This window comes from Oncorhynchus mykiss, chromosome 5 (assembly GCF_013265735.2).
Source record: "Oncorhynchus mykiss isolate Arlee chromosome 5, USDA_OmykA_1.1, whole genome shotgun sequence".
NCBI lineage: Eukaryota > Metazoa > Chordata > Actinopteri > Salmoniformes > Salmonidae > Oncorhynchus > Oncorhynchus mykiss.
In genome coordinates, this window is record NC_048569.1 from 90,183,032 (window position 1) to 90,209,102 (window position 26,071).

The 26,071-nt window shown below is 46.1% G+C and overlaps 2 protein-coding genes across 5 annotated transcripts in view; one reads left to right on the forward strand and one right to left on the reverse strand.

Annotated features, from left to right (window-relative positions):
* The window catches only part of hmcn1 (hemicentin 1), a 223,525-nt gene extending 212,973 nt beyond the window's left edge, over positions 1-10,552 (forward strand). For 3 of the 4 annotated variants that reach the window (XM_036978737.1, XM_036978739.1, XM_036978738.1), the window contains exons 100-106: positions 1,279-1,392; positions 1,821-1,946; positions 2,182-2,310; positions 5,391-5,732; positions 5,981-6,100; positions 6,375-6,501; positions 9,072-10,552. In XM_036978737.1, the coding sequence (XP_036834632.1) occupies positions 1,279-1,392; positions 1,821-1,946; positions 2,182-2,310; positions 5,391-5,732; positions 5,981-6,100; positions 6,375-6,501; positions 9,072-9,438 (1,325 nt within the window). In that variant the 3' untranslated portion in view covers positions 9,439-10,552. The remainder of the gene's footprint in view (positions 1-1,278; positions 1,393-1,820; positions 1,947-2,181; positions 2,311-5,390; positions 5,733-5,980; positions 6,101-6,374; positions 6,502-9,071) is intronic. The other variant, XM_036978740.1, reaches the window with a different exon arrangement.
* An 82-nt stretch (positions 10,553-10,634) lies between these two features.
* arpc5b (actin related protein 2/3 complex, subunit 5B) lies at positions 10,635-20,537 on the reverse strand. Its single transcript, XM_021604684.2, has 4 exons — positions 20,278-20,537; positions 14,694-14,766; positions 14,289-14,465; positions 10,635-13,791 (listed from the first exon to the last, which is right to left on the reverse strand). Exons 1-4 carry the CDS (start codon positions 20,415-20,417, stop codon positions 13,729-13,731), a joined length of 453 nt encoding a protein of 150 aa, XP_021460359.1. The 5' UTR covers positions 20,418-20,537; the 3' UTR covers positions 10,635-13,728.
* Between the last annotated feature and the right edge of the window lie 5,534 nt (positions 20,538-26,071).

The window sequence follows — 26,071 nt, forward strand, 5'->3', positions numbered from 1 at the left end:
TTCAAGATTGTCAGTAGTTAATACAGTATATTAAGTGTCATTACTATGTAGGGTTGTTACGTTGATCGCATTACCTTTCACACCAGCAGTCAGGAGTCAGGGCTCCCGAGTGGCTAAGCGGTCTAAGGCACTGCATCTCTGTGCTAGAGGTGTCACTACAGACCCTGGTTTGATCCCAGGCTGTATCACAACCAGCCGTGATCGGGAGTCCCATAGGTCGGCGCACAATTGGTCCAGCGTCATCCGGGTTTGGGCGGTGTAGGCCGTCATTGTAAATAAGAATTTGTTCTTAACTGACGCTAACGACCTGATACTCAGGGCTCTATTGTCCCTCCATCAGGTCCTAATGGCCTGATACTCAGGGCTCTATTGTCCCTCCATCAGGTTCTAATGGCCTGATACTCAGGGCTCCATTGTCCCTCCATCAGGTTCTAATGGCCTGATACTCAGGGCTCTATTGTCCCTCCATCAGGTCCTAATGGCCTGATACTCAGGGCTCTATTGTCCCTCTAACCACTCTGGCATCAATGCAAATGCAATCAAAAATCACATCAAACACTTATCAAACCAGGATGTTCTTTTAAAACTCACCTCTCCTCAATATACTTCTGTATATATAGTGTATGTTTTGATTTCTAAGGAATTCTAAGGTTTGTATCATACACTACTAAAGTTGCCAAATAAATCTAGCATATAGGTTTCAAATCATCACTTTTACGCTCAACATAGCCACTTCATATGGGCACGCTCCTCCAGAATGCGAAAGATATCCTTTCTATTTTATTCAATTAAGTTAAATTATAATTGTCTTACTATAAAATCATATCATATAAAATAATGGAATGGGACTTCTAAGCATATCTTGTCAGCTAAATGAACAAGCCTACAGCCTATGGCATTGTGCATAGCCAGATAACATACAGTAGGTCAACTCATATTCTGTTCTTCTGAAATACATTTTCTTCATATCATGTTTCTTTAGACCTGCCTAAAATAAATCATGGATTTATTGTGATGTTTTATATTACATTGATTTATTATACTTTTTAAAATGTAGATGTTCCAAAAGCGATGTATCATCAGCTTTTATGCATGGTGACCAGGAGATGCTAAACGTGTTTATGTTAATTAACGGTCTATTGCCGTGAGACCGGCAGTCTGTTGCATGACAATAACCGGCTGACAAAACGTCCCGCCCGCCACAGCCCTATGTAGGTATAAAGCTATTTCTAAGCTGTCATTGTATTATTGTTTATTTAATTTTGCTTCATTTTCAAGATGTTAATGAGTGCCAGGAGTCTAACCCGTGTAACCAGCACTGTCTGAACACCATCGGTAGCTACCGCTGTGCCTGTGAGCCCGGGTACCAACTCAGGAACCGCCGCTGTATAGGTGAGCACAGTACACTGCAGATTGGGTCGGCACAATAGTGTGAAACGCGTTTTGATGGTTTCAGTTCTGGACCTGACCTGCTTCTCTTTTCTCTCTCGCCCTCTCTCTCTCTCTCTTTCTCTCTCGCCCTCTCTCTCGCCCTCTCTCTCTCGCTCTCTCCCTCTCTCTCGCCCTCTCTCTCGCCCTCTCTCCCTCGCCCTGTCTCCCTCTCTCTCTCTCTGTCTCCCTCTCTCTCTCTCTCTCTCTCTCTCTCTCTCTCTCTCTCTCTCTCTCTCTCTCTCTCTCTCGCTCTCTCTCTCTCTCTCTCGCCCTCTCTCTCTCTCGCCCTCTCTCTCCCTCTCCCTCTCCCTCTCCCTCTCTCTCTCTCTCTCTCTCTCTCTCTCTCTCTCTCTCTCTCTCTCTCTCTCTCTCTCTCTCTCTCTCCTCAGACATAAACGAGTGCAGACAGAGGGTGTGTCGTTCAGACCAGCAGTGTAAGAACATGCGGGGAAGCTACACCTGTATTGACCTTTGCCCTGCTGGCATGACCAAAGGTGCCAACGGGACGTGTGTGGGTGAGTGTGCCAGAACTGGGCATCAGCCCCTTCATAATTCACCCGTACCCAACTTCAAAAGACACTATTCAAAACTGAAAGGAGGATTTTGTGTCCAGTAGATCTGTGCATAACCTATTCCAAATGTTTAAAGAAAAGGTTTTAAATACAGCCCTTTCTGTTTGGTGGGGTAATGGTTTCAATGTCAAATATCTATATTCAATATAAAACCTCTCCATGTGTCTTCTCCCTATAGATATAGATGAATGCAGAGACGGGACACACCAGTGCAGATACAACCAGATCTGTGAGAACAGCAGAGGGAGCTACCATTGTACCTGCCCCAGGGGCTATCGCTCTCAGGGTGTAGGACGCCCCTGTGTGGGTACGTACCCCCTCTACCACCAAACCACCTCACCCACCACCCCTCACCCACTACCCCTCAGCTGCCCTGCTTCTGCACGCAGACCTCCACTATCCCTCACCCATTGTACCTAACCCACTACCCCTCACCCACTACCCCTCACCCACTATACCTCACCCACTACCCCTCACTCCTTACCCACTACCCCTCACCCATTATCCACTACTCCTCACCCCACTACCCCACCACCCCACACCCACTACCTCTCATCCTTCACCACTATCCTTTACCCGCTACCCCTCACCCTTCACCATTACCCCTCACCCACTCTCCCTTACCCACTACCACTAACCCACTACTCCTCACCCACTACCCAATACCCCTCACCCACTACACCTCTGCTTCTGCATGCATACCTCTCTCCATCTCTCCCTCAGTCCCTGCTCTAAGCTGCAGTAATACCCCAGCCAGCTGTGGCATCACATCCTCCCTCTGCCTTTATAATGCTAATGTAGCTAAAGAACTGTTGTCTTCTGTGGGAATCCCTTGCTATCTCATAACTATCACAAACAGAAGATGAGCACTAGGTACTGAGTGGCTGTGTAGTTAGAGTTTAAACACGGGGTTAACAGAAAGGTAAGGAGCCACAGACAGGACAACAGGACATCAGGAAAGGGACCTGGAATGAACATGTCTGTCTGTCTGTCTGTCTGTCATCACAAGGCCAGCATCTCTCTCTCTCACTCTTGGCTCTGTCACTCTTACACCTGAGTTTCCACCTTTGACCTTTTGACCGGGTTGCACCCGACCTGGAGTCGCTTTGCTTTGTAATGGCATACACTCACTGTCTCTGTCTGTATCCCCTATGACATCATCAACACTGGACACTGATGTCTACTCTGTACCTACTTACCTGTACAATTTGAATATTTTGTTGCATTAAATTGTATATACAGTATGTTTCATTTAAATTTCAAGTGGCAACATTTTAACTGAGCACCATAGTGAGTTAAGAGACTATTTGGCAAACCAGAAAAAGTATGTATTTACAATATATACAGATGTAGGTCTCTATCCAATCCGTATTGCGCAAGTTCCGCGTTACAGCATGGTTGGAATTTAAAGGCAATGTTCCCACGTAGCGGAGACTGCTTCATGGTAAACGCTGCAGATATCGGCTTAAAAAGGAAATTACCTTAACATTTCTATCGCACAATCTGTAACGCTTCAGAGATTGAATAGAGCCCATGGATTTGATTTAATTCAAGCATTCTTGTTGGTGTGAGATGTAATCTATTCATTCTCTCATTAAAAGGCGGGCCTCCCGAGTGGTGCAGTGGTCTAAAGAACTGCATTGCAGTGCTAGAGGCGTCACTACAGACCCGGGTTCGATCCCGTGCTGTATTACAACCGGCCGTGATCAGGAGTCCCATAGGGCTGCGCACAATTGGCCCAGCGTCGTCAGGGATAGGGGAGGGCTTGGCCCAGCGTCGTCAGGGTTAGGGGAGGGCTTGGCCGGGGGGGCTTTACTTGGCTCATCGTGCTCTAGTGACTCCTTGTGGCGGGCCGGGCTGACCTTGGTCGTCAGTTGAAAGGTGTTTCCTCCAACACATTGGTGGCTTCTGGTTTAAGTGGGCGGGTGTTATTAAGAAGTGTGGTTTGGCGAGTCATGCTTCGGAGGACGCATGACTTCACCTCCTGAGCCCGTTGGGGAGTTGCAGCAATGAGACAAGATCAAAATTGGGGAGAAAAAGGGGGTAAAATAGAACATAAATAAAAAGTTAAAAGACACTTTTTAGATGAATACACTTATGCCTTAGGGACATGATATGTATTGTCAAACGTTGGGGTGATTGTTCCTGTACGTTGGTGTGATTATTCCTGTACGTTGGGGTGATTGTTCCTGTACGTTGGGGTGATTGTTCCTGTACGTTGGGGTGATTGTTCCTGTACGTTGGAGTGATTGTTCCTGTACGTTGGGGTGATTATTCCTGTACGTTGGGGTGATTATTCCTGTACGTTGGGGTGATTGTTCCTGTACGTTGGGGTGATTGTTCCTGTACGTTGGGGTGATTGTTCCTGTACGTTGGGGTGATTGTTCCTGTACGTTGGGGTGATTATTCCTGTACGTTGGGGTGATTGTTCCTGTACGTTGGGGTGATTATTCCTGTACGTTGGGGTGATTATTCCTGTACGTTGGGGTGATTGTTCCTGTACGTTGGGGTGATTATTCCTGTACGTTGGGGTGATTGTTCCTGTACGTTGGGGTGATTGTTCCTGTACGTTGGGGTGATTGTTCCTGTACGTTGGGGTGATTGTTCCTGTACGTTGGAGTGATTGTTCCTGTACGTTGGGGTGATTGTTCCTGTACGTTGGGGTGATTGTTCCTGTACGTTGGGGTGATTGTTCCTGTACGTTGGGGTGATTGTTCCTGTACGTTGGGGTGATTATTCCTGTACGTTGGGGTGATTGTTCCTGTACGTTGGGGTGATTATTCCTGTACGTTGGGGTGATTGTTTTCCATGTCTTCCTTTCTCATCCTCTTGTCTTCCTCACACCACTTTATTCTCCCACTTCATCTGCTTCTTCCTTAATTGCCTTATCCTCTGTCTTATCTGTATGTTTCCCCTGCTCCATATCCCCCTCTTTACTCAACTTTTACTCTGCTTGTTTTCTTCCTTTTCTCTTCCTCCTCTGTCCTCCCTCCTCTCTCTCTTCCCTCCTCCCTCCTCTCTCTCTTCCCTCCTCCCCATCTCTCTCTTCCCTCCTCTCTCTCTTCCCTCCTCCCCCTCCCTCCTATCTCTCTTCCCTCTTTCCTCCTCTCCCTCTTCCCCCTCCTTCCTCTCTCTCTTCCCTCCTCCCCTCTCTCCTCCCCCCTCTCTCTTCCCTCCTCCCCTCTCTCCTCCCTTCTCCCCCTCTCTCTCTTCCCTCTCTCTCTTCTCTCCTCCCCCATCTCTCTCTTCCCTACTACCTCCTCTCTCTTTCCCTTCCCTCCCTTCTCTCCTCCCCCCTGCCCCCTCTCACTCTTCCCTCCTCTCTTTCCCTCCTGCCCCCTCTCTCTCTTCCCTCCCCCTCTCTCTGTGGTGCTGTGACATCACCAGACAGTAATGAGTGTGAGCATGCGCCCCAGCCCTGCGCGCACCAGTGCCTCAACACCCCCGGCAGCTTCAAGTGTGTGTGCCCGCCAGGGCGCCACCTGCTTGGGGATGGAAAGTCCTGCGCGGGGCTGGAGAAGCTGCCTCCCAGCTACCAGAGCTTCTCATACGGCTACAGCTCCTCCCAGGACTCCCCTGAGCGGAGCGCCTTCCAGCGCCAGTACCACAGCCTGGCCTCTCAGAGCTACCCCTCCTACGCTGCCACAGGGGGGCGCTATAGGCAGCGTAGACGCAGGGAGGCCCTGGCCTGTCCGCAGGGGTACGAGGCCAGGGGTGGCCGTTGCCTAGGTAACTATGGAGGAGGCAGGGGGACAGGCAGAGGGGGAGGAGTTTGAAAGGAGAGGAGGAGGGTCTGGCTGCATGGCTGTGCTACCTGGGGTTTGCTTCCCCTTGTTTTCTAAAACACCTTTATAACATGTTTCAACTGATAAATGTTTCCTGTGTGTGTGTGTGTGTGTGTGTGTGTGTGTGTGTGTGTGTGTGTGTGTGTGTGTGTGTGTGTGTGTGTGTGTGTGTGTGTGTGTGTGTGTGTGTAGACATCAACGAGTGTGAGGTGAGGGACACGTGCCAGCATGAGTGTATGAACACTCCAGGGAGCCATAGGTGTCAGTGTCCAGCCGGCTACCGCCTCATGACCAACGGCAAGACCTGCCAAGGTGAGCAGAACACCTCCATATGTCAGTCAATCGATGAATCAGTTATTGATATATCTATCCATTCGTCATCACTCAGAGATCATCCCTATGTTCTACTATAAGGAAATACATTCAATGAAATCATTTGATGAGGAACATGTATCTATGTAAAAGTTGCAGGTACAGTATACTCAATAACTGCATCATGTGTTATATATTGGTATAACTAACTCCTGTATCGTGGTGTTATGTATTGGTACACATTGTATAACTAACTCCTGTATTGTGAGGGCAGATATAGATGAGTGTCTGGAGCAGAATGTCCAGTGTGGGACCAACAGGATGTGCTTTAACATGAGAGGAAGTTACCAGTGTATCGATACACCCTGCCCACCTAACTACCAGAGAGACCCAGCAACAGGGTAAACAGTAAACGCACATTGACTCACACTCTTATGTGTAATCGGAGTATTCAGACCCCTTGACTTTTTCCACATTTTATTACGTTACAGCCTTCTTTTAAAATTTATTAAATTGTTTCCCCCCCCCCCCCCCCCCCCCCCCCCCCCCCCCCCCTCATCAATCTACACAGAAATGTTGGCACATTTATTAAAAATTTAAAACAGAAATAAAACATTTACATAAGTATTCAGACCGTTTACTCAGTACTTTGTTGAAGCATCTTTGGCAGCGATTTACAGCCTCAAATCTGCTTGGGTATGATAATACAAGCTTGGCACACCTGTATTTGGGGAGTTTCTCCCATTCTTCTCTGGAGATCCCATCAAGCTCTGTCAGATTGGATGGGGAGCGTCGCTGCACAGCTATTTTCAGTTCTCTACAGAGATGTTTGATCGGGTTCAAGTCCAGGTTCTGGCTGGGCCACTCAAGGACATTCAGAGACTTGTTCTGAAGCCACTCCTGCGTTGTCTTGGCTGTGTGCTTAGGGTTGTTGTCCTGTTGGAAGGTGAACCTTCACCCCAGTCTGAGGTCCTGAGTACTCTGGTGCAGGTTTTCATCAAGGATCTCTCTGTACTTTGCTCTGTTCATCTTTCCCTTGATCCTGACTAGTCTCCCAGTCTCTGCCACTGAAAAACATCCCCACAGCATGATGCTTCCACCACCATGCTTCACCGTAAGGATGGTGCCAGGTTTCCTCCAGACATGACGCTTGGCATTCAGGCCAAAGAGTTCAATATTGGTTTCATCAGACCAGATAATCTTGTTTCTCATGTTCTGAGAGTCTTTAGGTACCTTTTGGCAAACTCCAAGAGGACTGTCATGTACCTTTTACTGAGGAGTGGCTTCCGTCTGGTCACTCTACCTAATTGGTGGAGTGCTGCAGAGATGGTTGTCCTTCTGGAAAGTTCTACCATCACCAGAGGAACTCTGGAGCTCTGTCAGAGTGGCCATTGGGTTCTTGGTCACCTCCCTGACCAAGGCCTTTCTCCCTATTGCTCAGTTTGGTCGGGCGGCCAGCTCAATGGAGAGTCTTGGTGGTTCCAAACTTCTTCCATTTAAGAATGATGGAGGCCAGTGTGTTCTTGGGGACCTTCAATGCAGCAGAACTGTTTGGGTACCCTTCGCCAGATCTGTGCATCGACACAATCCTGTTTCGGAGCTCTACTGACAATTCCTTCGACCTCATGGCTTGCTTTTTGCTCTGACATGCACTGTCAACTGTTGGAACTTATATCGACAGGTGTGTGACCTTTATATAGACAGGTGTGTGCCCTTTATATAGACAGGTGTGTGACCTTTATATAGACAGGTGTGTGCCCTTTATATAGACAGGTGTGTGACCTTTATATAGACAGGTGTGGGACCTTTATAAAGACAGGTGTGGGCCTTTATAAAGACAGGTGTGTGCCTTTATATAAACAGGTGTGTGACCTTTATATAGACAGGTGTGTGCCCTTTATATAGACAGGTGTGTGACCTTTAAATAGACAGGTGTGGGCCTTTATATAGACAGGTGTGGGACCTTTATATCGACAGGTGTGTGCCTTTATATCGACAGGTGTGGGCCTTTATATAGACAGGTGTGTGCCTTTATATCGACAGGTGTGTGCCTTTCCGAATCATGTTCAATCAATTGAATTCACTACAGGTTCCAATCAAGTTGTAGAAACATCTCTGGATGATCAATGTGCACCAGAGCTCAATTTCAAGTCCCATAAACAAAGGGTTCTGAATACTTATGTAAATGAGGTATTTCAGCTTCTTTGTCTTTATGAATTTGCAAAAAACATCTAAAAACCTGTTTTCATTTCGTCATTATAGGTTATTCTCTGTAGAGTGATGAGGATTTTTTTATTTAGTAAATCCATTTTAGAATAAGGCTGTATCATAACAAATTGTGGAACAAATTTGAGGGGTCTGAATACTTTCCGAATGCTGTCATACACACAACTACTAACACACACCTGCATACCGGTACTTTCTCCAGCACTTTTTTTTTACTATACATTTGTTGCATTTTGTCTGAAGAATCATGCAGTATATACACTTAAGACCTAGGCTCAATCAGATCAAGCGTTAACCGGGGATAGCCGACACCCGCATAGCTGATGTTTTGGCCGTGTCGGAGGTGGAGCTGTAAAATTGGCAAGCAGTTGCTCTTGTGATCATTGTCACAAAGCCATACCTGTCCCACTCACGTTAGAAGTTCAGAATGAGAAGGTGTAGCCTATATAGAAATAATGTTGCTCAAATTGAAAATCATTAAGCGAAATTGAGGATTTCTATCAGCCTTATCAAGGTGTAGATTACATCTCACATTCCTGTGTTCCAACTTGTAAACAGACTGCATTAGATTTCTGTTAATGTGCAGCCAATGGCAATGTCCCCTTTAGGTATAATTCCAGGAGCCACTTGTGCATTTGACGGCTCCAACGCTATGTGGATGTTGGCTAAAGCGGATCTGATTGAATAGAGCCCTAAGTACAGAATACCGTAGCAAAATGTCCATGTTGTGTGTTCTGTGTTATAGGTTCTGTCTGAAGAAATGCCCTCCCAACGACCTGGAGTGTGCACTAAGCCCTTACGCACTGGAGTACAAACTGCTGTCCCTCCCCTTTGGCATTGCGGCCAATCAGGACCTGATCCGGCTGGTGGCGTACACGCAGGACGGCGTGGTGCACCCCCGTACCTCCTTCCTGGTGGTGGACGAGGACGTGACGTTACCCTTCGCCCTGCGAGACGAGAACCTGAAAGGGGTGCTGTTCACAACCAGGGCCCTCCGAGAGCCCCACACCTTCAGGATGAAGGTTCGCTCCCTGTCCTACAGCGCTGACGGAGGCATCGAGTACCAGACCACCTTCATCGTCTACATCGCCGTCTCCGCCTATCCCTACTGAGAGCACTTTAAAAGGACGGTGTAAATGGGGGGGGCACAGAAAAGGTTGCGACCTCTGTATGCAGCACCACTGCGAACGAGCATGTGCGTGGATGTATGTATGTGTGTGTGTGTGTGGTTGGTTGGTAAAGCTGCCACATAAGTAAATGGGAACTAGTAGAAAAAGACTGTTCGTATATGAGAACTACTAAAGTGGGACAGGAGAACAGCACTGCAATCCCAGGAGGCAGATTAGGAGATGACTCAACACTCGTCCCTGGTGCACACCAAAGAGTTTACAAAATAGCGAGTTCCCCTCGGATGGAAGTAAACATCTATTTATTGGCCAGATATCTTAAATAGAATCCTGTTCTCTCCAATGTTAAGGGGCTTTGTGGAACTAGAATGAATTGTTTGACCCTCTTGTACTTTACACTGCCCTCTCTCGTCCACAAGGTGTTGTGATCTTTACAGATGACCCAGACTACTTCTCCAGGTCCCATGATGAGTCCACCGTTGGTCCAGAATGTAGTCTTCCTCCCCTCCTCCTCTCCTCAGGCTTAAAGTGGTAGAGACAAGAAACATTATCTAGCCTTTATTTACATCTACCTATTAACTTATTGGGAAGTGCTTGAATACCAAAAAAAAGGGTCAGTTCCCTCCTTTGCGTAACTCTTTGGCTGGTTGGTCGCAAAATGTTGTGACATCAGACCGGAGAACAGAGCAAGTAATTTGATTGGTCTGAAATGGTGCCTGTAGAGACTTGTTGGCGAGAGGAGTTTGGCTGTCTATCAGTCAGACTTAGATCGACATTGCACCATTGTATCACATCTCTATGGTCAAACTCTTGCCCACCTCAGGTAATCACCCCTCTTCCTCATCCCCAGAGTACACAACACACTCCATTACCTGTGTGTCCGATAGGAACAGTAGTGGTCATTACTTCATTACAGTCAATACAATCACAACATTAAAGGTTCATAGGATTCTTTTAACCACTTCATCCTTAGTCAGTTACCAAGATGTATTCTATTTTTATGATTTTGTATAGAAGTGTTTGATTTTTCTTGTAATGTATTTCTATACTGTATTTTACTGTATTACATTTTTATAAAAAATAAAAGTTATACAATCATGATAAGAGGTGTTTCTGTGACTAGTTATCTGCTGTACCACAAGAGTGCTTTTCACCAGTAAATAACTCAGAACTTCAAAATCTGTTTTCATATGATTTAATCACAAACATGGAGTAAGGCAGTTTGTATACCAGTTTGATATGTTCCTTTGATTTTTTTTTTTGCAATTGAGCATTTTAACATTTCAACTGCATAATTATAAAAACAGCTACTAATGTATCACCACTGATGATATTATTAAAACAAGAAAAAATACACACATTATATTTAAAAAAAAATTGTCATCATTAATCAAAATGTGGTTTCCCCATAAATGATTTATTATGGGGACCTTGAATGCAGAATAGCGAGTTCCCCTCAGATGGAAGTAAACATCTATTTATTGGCCAGATATCTTAAATAGAATCCTGTTCTCTCCAATGTTAAGGGGCTTTGTGGATCAATAATGAATTGTTTGACCCTCTTTACAGAGACAGGTTGCATCAAATGGCACCCTATTCCCTATATAGTGCACTACTTTGACCTGGGCCCATAGGGCTATGATCAAAAGCAGTGCAGGGTTACAAGGACTGGCTGCCATTTGTGACTCACATATAGAGATAAAACAGACTCAAACAATAAGGGCTTGGGAGGAATGAACAGAAGACACTTATTTCAACGTAAATAATAGAAAAATAATTAGAACATAAAAAATGTAAAAACATATGGACAATTTTTACTTCTCATCAATTACACTGTTTTAGTCCATGAAACTTTAACGTTTTTTTTAGAGCGAGAATGAGCAAAAGCCATAATTTCATCTCAATGTATTAAAAACAGGGTTAATTTATGTCATCAATCATGAAAAACATGATATAGTACATATTCCACCATTATCTGCAAGTCCCGATAACCCATGTCAACTGAACAATCTAAACACCTGCCAAGGGCTGCTCAGAACATGGATGTCAGTAGCCGTTTCAGTTCAAAACAGACCACTTTCAGGAAAGCAATCAGCTACTTTGGCAACAGATGTGATCTACCAGTAAAGGCAGATAAAGCAGACAGCAGTAAAGGCAGATAAAGCAGACAGAGAAATCAGGGTCCCACAATGCATGACATAAAAGCCAGGGGAAGTGTTTGGTTGTGCACCACAAAATACTGTCCTGCATGCTTGTATTTAAACCAAACACATTTCCTGAGTTCATACTCCAAATACTTGGGTCTTGTACAAAATAAATGTAAGAGCACTGAGTGTACAAAACATTATGAACACCTGCTCTTTCCATGACAGACTGACCAGGTGAAAGCTATGATCCCTTATTGTAGTCTCATGTTAAATCAACTTCACTCATCAGTGTAGATGAAGGGGAGGAGCCAGGTTAAAAGGATTTTTAAGCCTTGAGACAACAGAGACACGGACAGTGTATGTGTGCCATTCAGAGGGTGAATGAGCAAGACCAAATATTAAATGCATTTGAATGGGATATGGTAGTAGGTGCCAAGCGTACCGGTTTGTATCAGGAACTGCAACGCTGCTGTGTTTTTCATGCGCAACAGTTTCCCGTGTATCAAGAATGGTCCACCACCCCAAAGGACATCCAGCCAACTTGACAACTGTGTGAAGCATTGAAGACAACATTGGCCAGCATCCCTGTGCAATGCTTTCAACACCTTGTAGAGTCCCGGACCTGACGAATTGAGGCTGTCCTGAGGGTGCAACTCAATATTAGGAAGGTGTTCTTAATGTTTTGTAAACTGATGGCTTTTTAAAATACTGATCAATTATCATGAAGAGACCCAAAGTTCCATTTACAAATCACAATAGAAAAACCATGACACTTTAACAAACACAGGTTAAATGTGGGGGTGGCAGGTAGCCTAGTGGTTAGAGCGTTGGGCTGGTAAAAATCTGTCGTTCTGCCCCTGAACAAGGCAGTTAACCCACTGTTCCTAGGCTGTCATTGTAAATAAGAATTTGTTTAACTGACTCGCCTCTTTAAATAAAAAAATACCTCAATGAAAGATACACCATGATTGACTAGCAGTGATAGCATACAAAATATACTGGTGAGGGAATGTGGCCCGACAGAGCAAAGAATACATCCAAGGCAAATTCTGTTCGGCAAAATACAAATAATCATAGGTGTTAGGGTTGGAAAATTTCGGAACCTTTAAATTAATTCCCTAGTTTTACCGGTTGGAGGATTCCTGGAATCAAGATGGAATAAATCCGGAATCCTACAAACACGATTTCTGGAAAACCAGGGAATTTATTGAAAGTTTGCAACTTAGTGAAACTATTCTTATGTCCTGGAAGCATTACAAATGCATCCCTTACTAAACAATATTACAACAAAGTCTGACATGATAATGCCCTGTACATGATTCAGTGAGTGAGAGAACACTGTGGAATAGGCTCTCTCACTAAACCCATACTAGGACACCACTTAGACTGCATGCCCTTTACATTAGCTAAGTGGTAGGGTAGTGTTTTTACAGGAACACAGTCTAGGATTAATAACAGTGGTGCTAGTAGTAAAAGGGGGCCGTAATGCATCGTGGGTATTAATCCCTAACTAGGGCAGGCAGGATGATGGCTGGACCACCCCTGCTGGCAAAAACTTCCCCCACCCGCAAATCCACCCCGCTCCATCTGTGGCTGTGCTTTTCAGGAGCCTCCCTCCCTCTGCCCCCACGGGTCACAGAAGGGCAAATTAGGGATTTTCTGTGGAATTATAAGCTTTTGTTCCATCAGGAATTTTCTGATCAGCTTTTTAACAAAGACACCAGCCTATCAGAGCTTTAATTAAAAAAAGAGTAGCAGGGTAGACAAATAACTGTTATAAAATAGATTTTTCCTGAGAAAAACAAAGCCATACCTAAGAAGAGTTCTGTAGTATTGTGCTGGTGTGTGTTTGAGGGTCTAGAGAAGGAAAGGAAGGGAGTAAAAATACTAAAAATGATGCCAATTTGGCATGTGTTATGTGTTTGGGTGAATGTGTGAAACAGCTGTATCAGTGTGTGTGTGTGTGTCTGTGTAGGGAGACATAGGGAAGAGAGATCTGAAAACAAGCAGAGACAGATAGGAGGGATCTTCTCTGTGACACGCTGTGATCTACTGGATCTCATCCTTGTGTTGTAATGTGCACCAGACGGTCGCTGTGAAGAACATGGCTCCTCTCCTTCTCTGTTAGTTAGACAGTCTTCCTGGCTGTTAGTACTCTAACGATGCATCCCAGGCCACCTGCAGATAGAGCCTGGGACAGAGGGGAAGAAAATAAAGGGACATCATGTAACTTACATACATACATATACAACTGTGTTTATCAAGTCTAATTAGTGTATATATATATATATATATATATATATATATATATATATATATATATATATATGGCAGTACTTTTATCAAGTCTAATTTATGTGTGTGCTTTTTGTTATCCTCACAAGGATAGTAAAGCAAGGAACGTTCAGACAAGTGGGGATACTTCACTGGTATCCACAAGGAAAAAGGCTATTTTAGGCCTAGGGTTTAGGTTTACAATTAAGGTTAGGATTAGTGGTTAGGTTTAGGGTTTAGGTTTACAATTAAGGTTAGGATTAGTGGTTAGGTTTAGGGTTAGAAGTTAGGGTTAGGTTTATGGTTAGAAGTTAGGGTTAGGTTTAGGGGTTAAGAAAAATAGGACTTTCAATGGAAATCAATTGTTTGGTCCTCACAAGGACAGTAAAACCTATGGTGTGTTGATGGCAGTACCTTTTCATGCCACTGCAGCAGGACGGCACTGCTGTTATCCGATGGCGTCTCAAAGCCTTTGTAGATATACTTCATGAGCAGGTCCACTCCGTTCTTATCCAGAGACTGGACTCCTTTGTCTACGTCACTGCTCTTAAAGGCACTCAGCACCTTCAACACAAGGCCCTCGGCACAGTCCTGACAAAACACAATAAAGATCCCCTATTATGTACGGAAAGAAATCTCCAGGGAACCCAACTTAGCAACAGGTTAAAAGAAGCTACGATACAGCCTACATTCATAGTTCCTATGACTAAGTCTCTACTAAATACATTAGGTGGGCCTAACGTTTATGTGGCCCTAAATGGAAGTCAGACACATATCAGCTCATTGTAAGTCTTTTTCCATTGAGTTGTCTAGACTCACCTTGACGTTCTGATTCTTGGTGTTGATTGGTGGGTTCTTCAGGACTGCCTGCAAGGCCTCCATCAGGTTCCCTGTGCAGAGAGGGGTTAAGGAGGCAACGTGGACAATATCTGGTAGTCTGGATTATAACACCGTCCTAGAACAACAGTCTGTCCAATCAAACCCAACCTTGGGTTTACATCAATACATGGCCAGTCAAATCACATCAATACATTGAATGTTACAGTTTACTACCAATCAGACACTTGACAACTCAGTGTTGCTAGAAACCAAAAGGAATCAAACAGAAGCCAACAGAATGAATTTGTCCAGTTGAAACTCTAGTTTTCAGTTGGGAGTAAACGGAGTCTGCACTTTCCGCTGCAAAGCGTTTTATAACTGTTTGCTGAGGTCTTGGTCTGAATGAAGACACCCCTGGCTACACCAGAGAGGAAGAGGTGAAGCGAGAGAGTTTATTTCGCCCAAAATCTGTCCACGTTAAGCAGATCATTAATTATTAGGAAAGTGAGGATTTTTGAATGGGGGCAATGAGAGAGTGGCGAATTTGGTGAAGACAAAAAAAACAAAAAATGCTATTTTTAAACGTGAGGGTTATTTGATCTAACAGAAGTCTCACAATGCTTAAGAAGCCTAGCGGTTAACCACATTGGACCAGTAACCGAAAGGTTGCTGGTTTGAATCCCCGAGCCGACGTGAAAGATCTGTTGATGTGCCCTTGAGCAAGGCACTTAACCCTAATTGCTCCTGTAAGACTCGCTGGATAACAGTGCCTGCTAAATTATGTAATTGTAGAAATATAAGGGTTAGGGATGCACCGATATTACATTTTTGGCTGATACCGATATCCAATATTTTCCTTGACAAAGCAAGGGATACCGATATTTAACATTTTAGCGGCCTTTTAAGCATTTTAGTAGTTAAATAGTTAACACACACACACACACACACGGATGCAGCGGTCTAAGGCATGAGGCGCTTCTACAGTCCATGGTTTGAATCCAGGCTGTATCACATCCGGCCGTGATTGGGAGTCCCATAGGGCGGCGCACAATTGGCCCAGCGTCGTCCGGGTTTGGCAGGGTAGGCCGTCATTGTAAATAAGAATTTGTTCTTCACTGACTTGCCTAGTTAAATACAGGTTACACACACACACACACAAAAAAAAGTTATTTTGTTGGCATTTACGCATGTCTCCATTACCAGTAAAACATCATCAAAACCTATTTCTTTCACTTACTTGCTGTTTCGATGTACATTTTTTCAGTCGTTTCATTTTCAACCAGGATTTCATCATACATGTCAAGCAGTGAAGTTTCAGCTCTGTCTGTCCGTGGCCTCTCTTCCAATGTGCACTGTCACTGTGTCCGTTTCCATCTTGTCCAGCTGTGTCTGTAACATTTCACATAAACCCTGTTTCTTGTCTGCATTGAAGTAGCGGTCCTTGTACATAGCATCGAGCATGGTGGCGACACAGTAAAGAGGCTCAGAGAGAATGCCACCGAATCGCTTGTTCACCACCTCAAGTACTTTTGTAAGTTTTAACCCCAAGGTCTGTGTGGGCAGTTTTGTTGAGCGTTTCAATGCCATGACAGACGGTACCACATCTACTGCAGACACAGTTGATGAGCTTATTCCTACAGTCAGTTGTCCAAATGGCGCTAGGAGTGTGTTCATGTTTCCAAATTTGAAACATGTTCTCAAATGCCATTGAAATGGCTCTCTCTAAGGTCGGGGAATGACAGTCGTCCCCCCCTCCCCCCAAAGGTGCGAACTCCCGACCGTCAACCTGAACCTATTAGGGGAGGGTCCGGGTGGGTATCTACCCTTGGCGGCGGCTCCGGTTTGGGGCGTAGACCCCGCTCCATCTCTGGCTCCCCCTACTTTGGTGGCGCCTCGTGTGGGGACCTTCTCCGCAGGCCCCGGACTGAGGACCCTCGCTGGAGGCTCCGTGCCATGGATCCTCGCTGGAGGCTCCGTGCCATGGATCCTCGCTGGAGGCTCCGTGCCATGGATCCTCGCTGGAGGCTCCGTGCCATGGATCCTCGCTGGAGGCTCCGTGCCATGGATCCTCGCTGGAGGCTCCGTGCCATGGATCCTCGCTGGAGGCTCCGTGCCATGGATATTCGCTGGAGGCTCCGTGCCATGGATCCTCGCTGGAGGCTCCGTGCCATGGATCCTCGCTGGAGGCTCCGTGCCATGGATCCTCGCTGGAGGCTCCGCGCCATGGATCCTCGCTGTAGGCTCCGCGCCATGGATCCTCGCTGTAGGCTCCGCGCCATGGATCCTCGCTGTAGGCTCCGCGCCATGGATCCTCGCTGTAGGCTCCGCGCCATGGATCCTCGCTGTAGGCTCCGCGCCATGGATCCTCGCTGTAGGCTCCGCGCCATGGATCCTCGCTGTAGGCTCCGCGCCATGGATCCTCGCTGTAGGCTCCGCGCCATGGATCCTCGCTGTAGGCTCCGCGCCATGGATCCTCGCTGTAGGCTCCGCGCCATGGATCCTCGCTGTAGGCTCCGTGCCATGGATCCTCGCTGTAGGCTCCGTGCCATGGATCCTCGCTGTAGGCTCCGTGCCATGGATCCTCGCTGTAGGCTCCGTGCCATGGATCCTCGCTGTAGGCTCCGTGCCATGGATCCTCGCTGTAGGCTCCGTGCCATGGATCCTCGCTGTAGGCTCCGTGCCATGGATCCTCGCTGTAGGCTCCGTGCCATGGATCCTCGCTGTAGGCTCCGTGCCATGGATCCTCGCTGTAGGCTCCGTGCCATGGATCCTCGCTGTAGGCTCCGTGCCATGGATCCTCGCTGTAGGCTCCGTGCCATGGATCCTCGCTGTAGGCTCCGTGCCATGGATCCTCGCTGTAGGCTCCGTGCCATGGATCCTCGCTGTAGGCTCCGTGCCATGGATCCTCGCTGTAGGCTCCGTGCCATGGATCCTCGCTGTAGGCTCCGTGCCATGGATCCTCACTGGAGGCTCCGTGCCATGGATCCTCACTGGAGGCTCCGTGCCATGGAGCATCACTGGAGGCTCCGTGCCATGGATCATCACTGGAGGCTCCGTGCCATGGATCATCACTGGAGGCTCCGTGCCATGGATCATCACTGGAGGCTCCGTGCCATGGATCATCACTGGAGGCTCCGTGCCATGGATCATCACTGGAGGCTCCGTGCCATGGATCATCACTGGAGGCTCCGTGCCATGGATCATCACTGGAGGCTCCGTGCCATGGATCATCACTGGAGGCTCCGTGCCATGGATCATCACTGGAGGCTCCGTGCCATGGATCATCACTGGAGGCTTCGTGCCATGGATCATCACAAAGGGAATCCCAGCTGAGAGCTGCCCAGTGACGCAAGCCTACCAGACGAGCTAAACGCCTTCTATGCTCGCTTTGAGGCAAGCAACACTGAACTGTGGCATGAGAGCACCAGCTGTTCCGGATGAATGTTTGATAACGCCCTCCACAGCAGATGTAAGTAAGACCTTTAAACAGGTTAACATTCACAAAGTCGCAGGGCCAGACGGATTACCAGGACAGGTACTCAAAGCATGCGCTGACCAGCTGGCAAGTGTCTTCACTGACATTTTCAAACTTTCTAAGGACCCAGTCTGTAATACCTACGTTTCAAGCAAACCACCATAGTCCCTGTGCCTAAGAACACCAAGGTAACAAGTCTAAATGACTATAGCCCTATAGCACTCATATCTGTTGCCATAAAAGGCTTTGAAAGTCTGGTCATGGCTCACATCAACATCCCAGAAACACTGGACCTACTCCAATGCGCATACCACTCCAAAAGATCCACAACAACCTCTCCCTCGGGCCTCCCGAGTGGCGCAGCGGACTAAGGCAATGCATCGCAGTGCTTGAGGTGTCACTACAGACCCGGGCAGTGACACAGCCGTCCGTGTCCGGGAGACACATGAGGCGGCGCACAATTGGCCCAGTGTCGTCTGGGTTAGGGGAGGGTTTGGCCGGCCGGGATTTCCTTGTCCCATCGCGCTCCAGCGACTCCTTAGTCGGGCCGGGTACCTTCACGCTGACTTTAGTCGCCAGTAGTACAGTGTTTCCTCCAACACATTGGTGCAGCTGGCTTCCAGGTTAAGCGTGAAGTGTGTCAAGAAGCAGTGCAGCTTGGCAGGGTCGTGTTTCGGAGGACTCATGGCTCTCGACCTTAACCTCTCCCGAGTCCGTACGGAAGTTGCAGCGATGGGACAAGACTGTAACTACCTATTGGATATCACGAAAATTAGGAGAAAAGAAAAAGGGCAAAAACAAAAAAAATATATATCAAAATATATATAAAAAAAACTCTTCCTCAACATCAGCAGACAAAGGAGCTGATCGTGAACTACAGGAAACAGAGATCCAAACACACCCCATTCACATCAACGGGGCTGTAATAGCGCGGGTCGAGAGTTTCAAGTTCCTCGGTGTCCACATCACTAAGGACCTATCGTGGTTCAAACACACCAACACAGTCGAGAAGAGGTCACAACAATGCTTATTCCCCCTCAGGAGGCTGAAAAGACTTAGCATGGGCACTCAGATCCTCAAAAAGTTTGACAACTGCACCATTGAGAGCATTATTGTTACTATTTCCTATTTATTTAGCAAATATGTGTCTTACTTTTTAACTCTGCACTGTTGAGAATGGGCTCGTAAGTGAGCATTTCATTATAAAGTCTACTCCTGTTGTATTCTGCATGATTTGACAGCACAGAGGCATTTGTTTTGCCCCAACCTATCACTCAATCATTTTAACTTATTTATTTTTTATGTAACGTTAGGGACGTTTGAACCGAGGGACCTTTTGTCCCATTGTGGAGCCGGGTCCTCAACACTCACACAGGAAGTTCTGCAGAGAGATTCGTTCGGCTGCTACTGACTTATAAGGCATTGAACTCCACTTCCCCATTCAATGTTTATCACAAGCCTCGGATGACGTAAAACTTACTCTGAAGGGTATATGAGGGAATCTAAAGGAACCAACGGCTAGTTATATCCCTTTTCTGAGGAGTTGTAAAACAATCCCTGGAATGTGACTACCAGACAGGGTTGGGGTTCTTCATTGGGGTACTTAGGTTATGTTGAGCTGAAATTGAATTGATATTGACCACAGTAATCCTTCTTATCAATGCTTGTAGATAAGTAGCCTCAATCATACGAAACAGCGAGTTTACTTACTTGTGCACATTCACACTTCCCGGCAAATTGAATCTAGGCGAGTATTTAACGTTTGACATCAATTGGTGCATTTGAAATAGCATGCACACTTGTCATTCGTATCGTTTCCAAAACAGGCAGAACCATTCTCAACAATGTCATCCCAGTTTTAAGCATCTAGCAATCAAGCAGTCCTAATATATTCATTCCGTTCTTATTATATCTCAGTGAGTCCGACAGCTAACACGCTAGCCAGCTGCCAACCCTAATTACCACACCTCGCCAGTTGAGACATGATGGCACTTGGCTTGGCACCATAATTACAGCAGCACCAACACTAATGCATGCAAACGAACTGGCAGATACACTGGCCAAATGAGCAAAAAAAAGCATTGCTTTGCTAGCTAGATAAAAGGATATTGTCTGATTAGCGAGTCCACTTCTGCCTCGTCAGGACCCAGCTGATTTTCACCTCCATCCTCCTCGTCAACAAATTTGTTCTCGTCGTATTCGTCAACGTCTACTGTCCTGAATCGATTAGACACTGTATTCTTCGACATTGTGCTAAGTTTAGTGATAAGAGCTGCCGTTTACAGTTCTAGTTTGAGGCTTCTTTCCTTCTCCCTGCCTCTCACCAGCGTCTCGTCAGCAACAAAACGACAACATTCTAAAAAGAATCAATATCCTGTATTTATTGATATATAAAAAAGAATTGTCCAAACATTAACAATGATTCATATGTTCATATTTAAGTGACATTTGAATTTTAAAACATGTTCTAACGTCAAATAAATATACACATATTCACGTTACCGTGGACTTTTATTTTAAAGGCAACATCAGAAAACCGGAAGTCTTAATGTGGATGGGATCGGAGAGAAAAAGGAGGAAGAGAGAGGACCAACTCGGCAGAAAATCTGTCTCCCTCCAGCAGGTGGCGTTTTTGTGTTGTTTCGCCCACCAAGCAAGCAGTTTTTGTATGTAGGTCAATGAGAGCGTGGAATTTGGTCAACAACAAAAATGATGTCTTATTTGCTACGTGAAGTTTATTTGATCGGCCTTGCTCACAATTCATTCTGTGGAAGCACAATGACCAAACGATATACTGTATGTGAGGCTCTTGATCATATCTTTGATCATTACACTGGTGAGGAGGAGACAGTCCTTGTTTAACTTTGACACAAAGTAGTCTGTGATAAATAGCACAATATGTTTCATCTGAGTATTTGTTATAGTCAAAATAATCCATACATTATGTTTTTTTTAATCAAAAACTAGTTGTATGAGCTCCGGTCAATGAGGTCTACAAGCCATAAATAGCAAATAGAAGTTCAAAACTTGTCATGTTCACAAGAACTTAAGTTGATAAAAAGAGATAACACAACATTAGGTGATAATATATGTATTATTATGGATTTATAATCAGCAAATGTGGCAAAAGGTCGCAAAGTTCAAGGGGGCCGAATACTTTCGCAAGGCACTGTACATACCCAGCGTGCGACAGAGCTGCAAGAGTTGTGACCCGTTTTTGTTGGTTATGTTGTCATAGTTGTGCCTAGGGGGGCATATGTGGGAGGGAATGCTGTCACCTCCAGGCAGGTGTTTGTCCCCCTGTGTGCTGAGGGTGTCAGGTTCTTGTCCGGTTCTGGCATTTAGGTCGCCACAGACTAGTACATGTCCCTGGGCCTGGAAATGATTGATTTCCCCCTCCAGGATGGAGAAGCTGTCTTCATTAAAGCATGGGGATTCTAGTGGGGGGATATAGGTAGTACACAGGAGGACATTTTTCTCTGTTAAGATAATTTCCTTTTGAATTTCTAGCCAAATGTAGAATGTTCCTGTTTTGATTAATTTAATGGAGTGAGTTAGGTCTGCTCTATACCAAATTAGCATACTCCCTGAGTCCCTTCCCTGTTTCACACCTGGTAGTTTGGTGGATGGGACTACCAGTTCTCTGTAACCTAGAGGGCAACCAGTGGGTCCGTCTCCTCTATACCAGGTTTCTTGCAGGATGACAATGTCTGTATTACCGATTTCTTTGGTGAAGTCCGGGTTCCTGCTCTTTAGGCCAAAGGCAGATGACCTCAGGCCTTGGATATTCCAGGATGATATAGTGAAGGCTTTTTGGTCCATAGAGTGTCCAATGTTGTTGGTCGTGGTTTGGCCTCAGGCCAGTAAGTGTGAGCAGAGCCTGCTGAGCATCTGGTACATGCCATTGGCTTGGGCGAGTGTGAGAGTGGGGGTTGGGACTGTTTGCCCGCTCACTACCTGGGCATATGTGTGGCTTCCATGTTGAGACCCTCTTTGCGGGGGTGGGGTGCATGGGGTGGGCAGGAGTGGCATAGGTCTGATCTGAGGGGGCCTAAATGGGGTGTGGGCATGGTTGACGTGGGGGGGTGTTGATTGGTTGGGGTGGGGGTGTGGATGTGTCTGGGGGTGCTGTGGTCTGGATGTAATTCCTCTTGGCGTGGGTCCTCAATGTATAGGTCCGGGGGGGGGGGGGGGGGGGGGGGGTCCTGCAGGTCTGGGAGGGTGTCTCGCTGGTCTGGGTGGGGTGTCTATTGATCTGTTGCTCCTGTGTGAAGTGTTGGGGATACGTTTGAGAGCGATGTCCTTTAGGGTTCGGGCAAAGGTGGGCACTGCTGCCTTGTAGAGGTGGACCTGGTCATAGAGGCTGTTCAAGTCCAGGGTGGAGTGGTGGGCCAGGAAAACATTTGGTTTTGAGGCATAGTCACAGGAAATACTTGCGTTTACCCGCTGTATTGTGGCAGGGTGAAAGTCTTTTCGTGGTAGCAGGGTGGAGATAACCACTTGTGTGTTGGGGAAAGTAGAAGAAGCCTTTTCAATCACTCCCTTCAGTGCTGTGGCCACCCTTTCCTGCTGTGCTCTCAGGTCGTTTGTGCCTGTGTGTATTATTATGTGTCTAGGTGAGCCTAGTTGGTCCTTAGACAGAAGTTCGAGGGCGCGCTGGGTGTTTGGACACCAGAGTTTAGACACACTGTGTTTGGGAAAAAGTTTTTTTTCTTCTATATATTTCCCATTTGAGTCCATAAGTAGTACAATCTGTGTCTTGTGTTTGTCCTCAGTGGGTGTGGGGGGGTTGTCAGAAGGGCTATCAGGGTGGCTGACAGGGGGGGGGGTGCTCAGAGGGGGTGAGAGCCGCTGGGCTTGGGGTTCTTGATTTGTCTGTTCTGCTGTGATGTCGACTCTATGGTCAGGGTCTGGTGTGGACTGTTCTGCTGTGGTGTCGAGACTTTTGTCGGGTGCTGAGGTGGGCTGTTCTGCTGGCTTCTCTATGGGGGTGGCCACCTCTCTAGTGGGTTGTTCTCTGTCACACGCCGTCCCCCTCAACCTCTCCTCCGTCCCCCTCACCCTCTCCTCCATCCCCCTCAACCTCTCCTCCACCAGCAGTCTGATCCTCTCCTCTAGTGCTCTGTTCTTCTCCTGCTCCTGCTCTTTCTCCTGTTGAAGTTGTCTCACCACAGTCCAGAGTGCAGATATGTCTCTCTCCACCTCCAGCTTTCTGGGTCTGGTTAAGGGGGTGTTGTTGTGCTGGACTGTTGTCTGGGTCTGTGCTGACTGGAGTGTAATCACCTGCTGTTCCAGCTCCACCTGCCTTACCTCCAGCTGGGTGAATTTGTCCTTCATTTCAATGAGGGAGTGGTAATCTGTGCTGGGAGGTTGACTCTCCGCTGGGGGTTGCTCGTCTGTGGCGTTACATAATGAAGAGGTCTGGTCTGACCCGCTCGGGGTGTTGGTATCTTTATCAAGGGAGAGCTTCTCCTGCTGGGCTAATTCTTTAATTTGGTGAGTCCAGCTGAAACTGTTTGGGGTTACCCTGTACATGTACTGTTCCGGACTTATAGAGGTTTATATTAGCTGACTCAGAGTCCTCGTTGTCAATTATTCTGAGTTTCTCTCTCTCTCTACCTGTCTCTACCCCTCTCTCTCTAACTCTATGTTTATCTACCTGCCTATTTAACTCAGCAGGTGGCGCCAAAGCATAGGAATAGATTAGTTAGGTAGTATCGAAAGCAGTATAGCAAAGGTTTATAAGAGTTAAACAGACCCAGTGTGTAAAGTACTTAAGTAAAAATACTTTAAAGTACTAATTAAGTTGTTTTTTTGGGTATCTGAACTTTAATTTATTTGTACTTTTTTGACAACTTTTACTTCACTACATTCCTAAAGAAAATGATGTACTTTTTACTCCATACATTTTCCCTGATACTGTTTGGAAATTAATGTCAGAGTGTTATAGTGTACCGCTGGCTATCCGTAAAATAGAAACAAGAAAGAAAATTGTGCTGTCTGGTTTGCATAATATAAGGAATTTGAAGTTATTAATACTTTTACTTTTGATACTTAAGTATATTTTAGCAATTACATTTACCTGTGATACTTAAGTATATTTAAAACCAAATAATTTTACACTTTTGCTCAAATTATATTTTACTGGTCAACTTTCACAAGTCATTTTCTATTAAGGTATATTTACTTTTACTACAGTGTGACTTTTGCGTTATTTCCCCCCCACTGAATAGGCCTTCATTGTAAATAATAATTGATTGACCTGCCTGGTAAAATAAAAAAATGAATGTATGTGCAGTGCATCTACTGAAACATATGTTTGGTAATGAGACCATGTGTTTCTAAACCACCGTAGTGTTTTCTTTTAGATCAAATGAACTACTATCATATGTTCACTTTAATGGATTCGAGTTGAATACAAGATACATGTACTTCCTCCATTGATACAGAGCATGGTTTACTTCAGGAAGCTGAGGATCTAAACAGATTACATAGTACAGCTGTTTGCTGTGTGACTCACCACACTCACTACTCGTAAAAGGCTATGGCGGAAGTATTTACTTAACCGAACATGCTTTGCTGGTCACGGGGTGGTAACTGCCTGCAAGTCGACTATGGTGGTCCCCCATATAGGATAACAGAGCAACTCTGTGCAGCATACACTCCATGATGTCAGGACATCGTCAGATGATGAAAGTGCTATTGTTTGTTTTGCAGGAAATAGAGACAAAGTTTCCCATTTCTAGCTGATTTTTTGTATCTTTGTCATCATGAACCCCACAGATGGTCTTTGTTAAAAGAACAAAGGGCACATATTCCCAAAAATTGCACATGAAAAAGATTCCTGACTCATAATAAACTTCACTTACTAGTAGAGCCTGGATATCAAAATACTGCACCCCTTGGTGTGGCACTCATCTAGAATGGACACACCCTAATATTAGTGGGAATTAAGAGTAACATTTCTAATGGGCCGTGTCTAGACTGTTGGCCTTTAATCTCTTGTTGAAGAGAAAAGATAACACAAACATTATTTCCCACTGGGTCAGACATGATGGACCTCACCACTGGGTCAGACATGATGGACCTCACCACTGGGTCAGACATGATGGACCTCACCACTGGGTCAGACATGATGGACCTCACCACTGGGTCAGACATGATGGACCTCACCACTGGGTCAGACATGATGGACCTCACCACTGGGTCAGACATGATGGACCTCACCACTGGGTCAGACATGATGGACCTCACCACTGTATCTGATGGGCCGCCAAGTCCTGGTCTGTGTCAGCTGTGTGAGAAAGGATTACTCACTGTGTTGGGTGTGTGTGTCTGACTGTGTTGGGTGTGTGTGTGTGTGACTGTGTTGGGTGTATGTGACTGTGTTGGGTGTGTGTGTGGGTGTGTGTGACTGTGTTGGGTGTGTGACTCTGTTGGGTGTGTGTGTGTGACTGTGTTGTGTGTGTGTGTGTGTGACTCTGTTGGGTGTGTGTGTGTGTGTGACTGTGCTGTGTGTGTGTGTGTGTGTGACTGTGTTGGGAGTGTGTGGTGGAATAAAATGGAATCTGACAAACTGGACTAGAATAGTACTGTGTGGTGTAGGAGAAAGTGTGAGTATAATAAAGAGACAGGACGGACCTGACTGACCTGTTATGTACCACACAGTCTGACTGACCTGTTATGTACCACGCATTACGACTGACCTGTTATGTACCACACAGTCTGACTGACCTGTTATGTACCACACAGTCCAACTGACCTGTTATGTACCCCACAGTCTGACTGACATGTTATGTACCACACCGCCTGACTGACCTGTTATGTACCACACAGTCTGACTGACCTGTTATGTACCACATAGTCTGACTGGCCTGCTATGTACCACACAGTCTGGCTGGCC

Coding starts and splice junctions, on each gene's coding strand:
- arpc5b (XM_021604684.2), bottom strand. CDS start 20,417: ATGTCGAAGAATACAGTGTCTAATCGATTCAGGACAGTAGACGTTGAC. Junction 14,767..20,277: donor GTGGACTCGCTAATCAGACA/ATATCCTTTTAT, acceptor CCCTCTCTGCAC/AGGGAACCTGATGGAGGCCT. Junction 13,792..14,288: donor TGCTGCAGTGGCATGAAAAG/GTACTGCCATCA, acceptor CCTCTGTCCCAG/GCTCTATCTGCAGGTGGCCT.